Below are 7,020 nucleotides of genomic sequence, written 5' to 3' on the forward strand. Positions count from 1 at the left end.
TCTTGTGCTATAAAAGGTGTCGGTATTGTGTTAAAAAAGTTGTTGGTTACAAATATGTACAAAATGAATAATGTAAAAATGTTCAACTAAAAAGAGAAGGAAAAAAATTCAGTGCAACAATAGTTATTTCAGCAGAGCGTCACGTAAAAGCTGAGATATTACAAAAGAAGTTCAAAACATTCACAAGAGAAAAATGGAGAAGAGGGACCAAACTATGTGTAGGAATTTTTCAAACAATAAAGAGTGGAAGGATATAAAAAAAATATATATGTAGATGGAGAAGAAGTAGAAACAATTGGCACACATTTCATTCAAATCGTGCTGCAAAAGATAAAAAGGGTGAATTTCATCTAATGAAGCTCCAGTTCAGATGAAGTACAAAATTATAACTGATATCATTGATTGTAGAGCCTAAATATATATTTTGTGACACATATATTGCTTTCTAAGTTTCATCACATATTATAAAAATAGTAATATGTCAATCTATATTTTTTTTGTTTAATTATTATTATTATTAATCTCTTGAATTCCACATTTAAATGTTAAAGGAGGAGGTGGGTGAAATTTTGGCCAATTTTGGATATTTTTTTACAAAAAAAAAATTAGTGACCTTTCATTTATATGTCGGTTAAATTTTACCACCTTTCATTTACATGTTGGTCAAATTTTATCAAAATAATCGTCTTCAAAATTCGTGCTGTAGTTACATTTCACAATAAAAAATTGATTCTCGTGACGGAAAATCGACATTTTTTAGCCATTGTTCCACATACTTATTTTTACTTAATGTATTCACATTCAAGTAATTACTGTAGACTCCAATAAATTTTATGCTAAGAAGTTGAAATTTTTATTGCATGTTTTGAAAATTATGGTTAACGAACCTACAGAGCATTTTTGGATAAAGTAAATATTTTCAAAATTAAAAATTAAAATATACTATTAGAACAATAAACAATTTAAAAATTTTAAACCGACATTTAAATTATAAGCATATTAAACATGCTATACAATTTTTTTCCAGGCCTGAAACTTATATTTTGTGGGAGTTAATTTTTTTCTAATTTTAATACCTAGAAAACTATTAAATTGATACCGGTACTTATGAAACTTGGGGAGCATTAATACTAAAATCAAGAGGTTCCTGTATACAAAAAATTAAGACTCTAGCTTAAAAAATGTAGAAAATAGAAATGTTATCCCTTAATTAATTGTATTGAAACATCGCTATTTAGGCTACTGGAAAAACAAAAATAATGAAACACAAAATATTGCGTTTAGTTTATATTAAATATTTTTAAAATACCATACTGAATTCAATTCAAATGTTTATTTGTTTTAAATGGAAATTTATATTCATTTATTGAAGGTATTTTGAAGAATCATGCTGATTGACTTCAAGAAAGTTAGAATGGCTCGTTATTGGTACACGTGGATCTTGAAAATTCAGAATAGAAAGAAAAGATCTCATTAGTTTGATTAATGTATATGCACTTTTTAACTATCTTGCCATTTAACAGATTATCTTTGTACCGATATTAATTTCGTTACTTCACCTAAACTGGGCATTTAGACGGCAAACATACACTTGGAAGGGTAAAAAGACAGGCATAGACTGAGACCACATCGAGTCGTGGGCCCAGCTTGACTGACCTTTACAGTATATCTCTTTATCTGGGCCGTCGCAATGTGTTGTAGAATCCAATGTGCGATTGCAATTTTTACATCGGAAGCAGCCTTTATGCCAGCCCTATGGTACGGATATTTCACATCTATATTGCACATAAGTGTGACAGCATCATGATCTCAAAAATAAAAATAATAAAACTGTCATATTACAAATCATTTTGAGTAAAGCTACATATATAATATGTACAGAGGTCAAACAAAGAATTAATACAAATATAGCCTCTGGAACAACTCTAGAATACAGGTAAGTAGCTAAAAACCATACCACAACATTACGAGAACTCATGGCGAGCTGTATGGAGAAGTTGGTGAAATAATCATTCCAGGGAAAATACTTACCTTTCACTTGCTGTTTTTTTTTTTTTTTTTTTTTTTTGCAAGGGAAATTTTTGGTCCAAGTTATTTGCTGATTAACCCTGCACTTTGCTGAGTATCATATTCAAATTATAATCAAAACAAAATGAAAAGGGTTGCAAGTTTACCTCTTTCTCTCTAGCTGATTTTATAAATGTTGACAATAAAATTACTTGCTACAATAATTTTCTTTGAAGAAAACAAGGTACGGTACCCTGTAGAGAAAATATTTGTCAGACTAGTTGCTCAATTACGATGGAATAACTACTGTCATATCTTCGTAAAGTCAAAGGTCTTGTAATCTATTCCTTGAATGCAGGTATTTCGTGAGACAACTTGCCCTTTTCTAAAATAAAATAAAAATATAAAATTTGTAGTACAAAAGCCAGTTGATCGGTATTTTACCCCTCTCAAAATTTATAACAGGAAAAATCGAATGCAGCGCTAGTCTCAGCAAAATGCTGAGTATGCGACTACCTGAAGAATACTGTATAAAGTGATCTCACTCGGTTAAATACATTATACTCTCTTAAACTTTATATCTTGCAACAACGTCTAGTAAGTCAGCCAAAGTTTTTGGTCCAGAGATACTTTATATACCGGTAGTCATATTTACTGATCTTCACTTGTTTCTCCTTTCCTTTGATTCTAAGCTCAACGCAGCATGATCAGTGAAGCTGGAACAGTTTGCTTACCTGTATTCTAGAATTTAGCATATCGGTAGTGTATGAATTATTATTAATGCAGAAAAATGACCTCTATATAATTATCAATAATTGTTTCAAAATATATTGCCTTACGTCATGCATTAACATTTTAAATTTTCTATGATACAAGACAACCACTTTTTCCAAGACAGTCATACACAGTACTCTATAAACAATAAGCTGGTGATATTACTGTACATAAATTTTTAAATACAATTAGAAACAAAACCGGTATGTACAACAAAAATGATGTACCAGTATGTAATAAACATTTTAAAATTAAAAAAGTGATGAGTAAGAGAAAGTACAAAGGTTATTATGTGTACAATTTTATAACTTGTAAATACAAGAAATGAAATAATCGTAACTTGCAAATACAAATGACAACTACCGTATGTATGTACGATTAGTTCTAGATCTAATTATTAATACAGTAGTAAAAAATAACTTGACAGTATCAGTAGGTATATTTCTGTTTTTGGTTCTTTAATCTTATGATTTATCTTTGGTAATCTATTATTGTTAGGCAATTCTTATAAAGATAACACTTTCGGTCTAAACACTTCTTGTATGCAAGATCAAAATATAAAATCAAAATCTAGTCCAAGGTTTTATTTTTGCCTGTTATATACTATAATCCATATCATCTGATGATACTAATTTATACCAGTACTTTATGTAGATTCAGTTTTAGATGCATACTGGTACATTTTCAAAATGTGGAATATTCTTAAAGTGAAGGAAGATGGCAGTGAAGATACTTACTCGGCCCCTTGCCAACATCTGTTCAGCAGCGTAGACATAACCACCACAGCGAGGGCAACCCTCACCTTCTGGGGCCTTAGCAATGGCTTTCGGCTCTGCCATAGCATGATTCACCTCACTGAAATAAGAGACTATATTTTATGTTTCGCTTCATGCATAAATATCTTGAGGCATTTCTTCGTTTCTACAGTGCGTAATCTACATCAATTTGTTGGAGCAACAAGATGTTTCAGTCAAGTACTGGTAGTTATATATTAAGTAAAGCCAAAATGTATTTCTTGCCAAAAATATAAAAGTAGCTCTATTTTGAAAAATTAACTGATCATTTAATATTTTGACTTAGAAATTTTAAAACTGATTGCCTCTGGATAAAAATAATTATTTTGTAAACAATTTCTGAATTTAAAAGTAGCAAGCATTTTAGGTTAATTTTTTAAAGCTATGTCAAATATATTAGAAGCTAAATATTATTAAAACATCTTAGCATCTAAAAGCAATAAGTTAGCTAGAGGCTAATGTAGGCCTAACCTTTTCACTGTTATCTTGAGGGTCCATTTGTAAGATTTTATAAATGTAGACCAACACTGATACAGTGGAAGGGTTATTAGTGTTAAATCGTTTCGAAGCACTGTAGATCAGTGTACTGCATCTGTAGCATTAATATTATTAGTTGCACTATTGCTGTTGAAAAAAGAAGCTCGCTATTTAAAAAAACATGAAAAACAAAAAAGCAAAAATTTTAATTTGCTGTCAGTTATTTGATGAAATTGCAACCTGAAATAAAAGAGACAAATTCAGGGATAGCAGAACAGTTTGACACAAGGTGTACCTATAATAGAATTTACAACACTAAAATAACTGGTTGTATAATTAAAATTAAATATGTGACCCATTTTTCATTTTTTAAAAGGAATTAGCGGTATTAATTATGCATATTTTTAAATGTTCTTTAAATATCGTATTATCTTCGATATATTCTTTGATAATACATTTGTATTTTAATTGTTCATTTCAAGGTTTAAGAAGATAGATTAAAGTTTCTATCAACTAAAGAATAACGAGAAGAGGACCTCCAATAAACTGCAATGAAATGTTAGATTGTTTCTCTCTTAATGTACCGGTAATACAATATACAATATGTATAGAAATTTTATCCACATTTTGTTTATTATTGTTGTACCAACAAAATATAATATAAGTTATTGAAATTCTACAGGTACCAAATGTATGAACACTGCTTACACCTCATTGTAATTAAAATTTAAAGTGTAATGTCCAGTAAGTTCTTAATGACACATTTTCAGCTGTTTATTAATATGTACCTTTGTATAATTGCATCATTTCCATTTTACTCTCATTAATTTACTGTGTGCAATTTTTTTTATTTATGTTTATGTGAAAATTACAGCACTAAGAAACATTATTAATCTGCATAAATTATGAGAAATATAGGCTACTAAGAATGTAATTCTTAAAGAATAATTTAGTTAGATTCTCTTCAAAAGTTCAAATTTGACACATTGTACACAGAATACATGAGACCAGAATTTTGTAATTGATTTATCGATTAAAATGGATCACTTATTTATGGGCATTAAAAACCCGCTTTTTCAAAATAAGTCAGACCGGAAAAGAGAAATGATTGGGAATAACTGAAAAACATTAATACACCTTACTGGACCTGTTCTCAGTCCCTGGATGAAAGACCAATGGAGGTTGTAAGCAATGGGAAAAGGTTGAACTTGAAGTCAATGCTCTGGCATCACAAAAACACAGGGCTGCAGGATGAAACATACACAGACATCCATATTCATGGAGGGTGTATTTTATTGTTTGCTTCTCTCTATTAACTAACTGATCCCCTTCTCTGTTTGAATTTATTTTCATAATCAAATTGTTATATTGTTGAGGGCATTTTCCTTATCCCATTACTTGTACCAGCATGGGTCAGAGTCAAAGATATATCAACTACAGCCGTGACAGCTCATGAGCTTTCATAAATGTGAGGGTTGGTCTACATCTTACATTTAATAAACAATATGAAAAAATTAAAAATTAAATATACAATTTCGTATTGAATTAATTATTTTATGTACTGTAATAAAGCAAGACCTGCACCTCTCATTATTAAAGATGAGCAGTCACTAAAACCAGTTAATGAAAGCAGATCTGTGATATGATGTCACAATTCCAGCACATTCACGTAATTGATGTGCAACACTTAATGGATTCATCCCATAATAAAGTGCTATATTTTGTTAAAATTAAAAAATAAATAAAGACAAAAATGATTTCTATTAAAATATTGCTGGCTTTAAAATATTAAAAAAATCAAAATATTCTCCCATTATTGATGAAGTTATTGTGTTATTATTTTGTCTTTTAAAATATGAATAAAAATAAAAACATTACCTACTAATTTTATGACTTAAGTAATGCAGTATAATAATAAAAATATAAATTAAAAATTGAAGTGATTGAAATAAGAATGTGAATATATTTTAAGTAATTCAAGTTACAATTAAAGTTTCTCGAAAATATGATTTTCGATATATCGAAAATTTTACCAAAAATTCATTCACATTCTAAATCTATACAAATTATACATTCCACTGAAAAACAAAAGACAATAAATGTCATTGTTAAAAGACTAGAAATTGTAACATTATTTTGTCAAAATAATTTAAAAAATAGTGTGCTTCTTTATTTATAAGCGAAGAACAAATTACTAGTATCAGATAGAAAGACTACATAATTAGAGCTGGAGCTGTAACTCATCTTTTAAGGTGAGTATAAATTTCCTAGTACCGGTATGTAATGTACCATAACAACTAACAATAATTACTGCTTGTGAATAATTACAATGCTGTGTTACTTACTTCACAACTTTAACATAAGAATAAATCACTAAAAATAACGGTAGGCCTACCATTGATTATTGGAACACCTTGAGCCTATTCATACGAATATGAACATTTTAGAAAGAAATCTTTATGCGTATCTTGTTTCGCGAAACGTCAAATCAGTAACCGATAGAGGTAGGCCTACTCTAGTAGGTAAAGTTACGTATTATTACACGTTAAATAAATTTTCGTCCTACTTTGTACTGACCATTAATGATTGCCACATTTTTTATTTATTCATTAGACAATAATGTATATGATTGTTGATAGCTACGAATCATGAAGACGATAAGCTGTTTTCTTATGTATTTTTTATGTATTGTTTTTATTACGGGTATATTTTATAATCGTATTAATAGTTCTTGGTTATATTAATTCTAAAGTAGTTATAAAGTTTCGCCAATAGATGGTATCAAACAATTGAAAGTTGGTAATAAAAAAACGCATGTTTACTATATAATTATGAGATCAGCTACCGATCATATAAAAGAGCATTAATCAGATAAAAATCATTCAATGTTGTTTTATAAGTTTCAAACGTCAGGCGGAATGGGACAGAATATATTGCATCCCTTAATATAGTCTTAAATAGAGATTTT

The 7,020-nt window shown here is 29.2% G+C and overlaps 1 protein-coding gene across 4 annotated transcripts in view; it reads right to left on the bottom strand.

The window, feature by feature from the left end:
* Mlp84B (Muscle LIM protein at 84B) overlaps positions 1–7,020 on the bottom strand; it is a 110,443-nt gene that overhangs the window by 24,589 nt on the left and 78,834 nt on the right. For 2 of the 4 annotated variants that reach the window (XM_069824521.1, XM_069824519.1), the window contains exons 4-5: positions 3,519–3,636; positions 1,657–1,753 (exon numbers count right to left, since the gene is read on the bottom strand). In XM_069824521.1, coding sequence (XP_069680622.1) covers positions 1,657–1,753; positions 3,519–3,636 — 215 coding nt within the window. The remainder of the gene's footprint in view (positions 1–1,656; positions 1,754–3,518; positions 3,637–7,020) is intronic. The other 2 variants (XM_069824520.1, XM_069824518.1) reach the window with 1 other exon arrangement.

This window comes from Periplaneta americana, chromosome 4, assembly GCF_040183065.1.
Source record: "Periplaneta americana isolate PAMFEO1 chromosome 4, P.americana_PAMFEO1_priV1, whole genome shotgun sequence".
In the NCBI taxonomy this organism is placed as follows: domain Eukaryota; kingdom Metazoa; phylum Arthropoda; class Insecta; order Blattodea; family Blattidae; genus Periplaneta; species Periplaneta americana.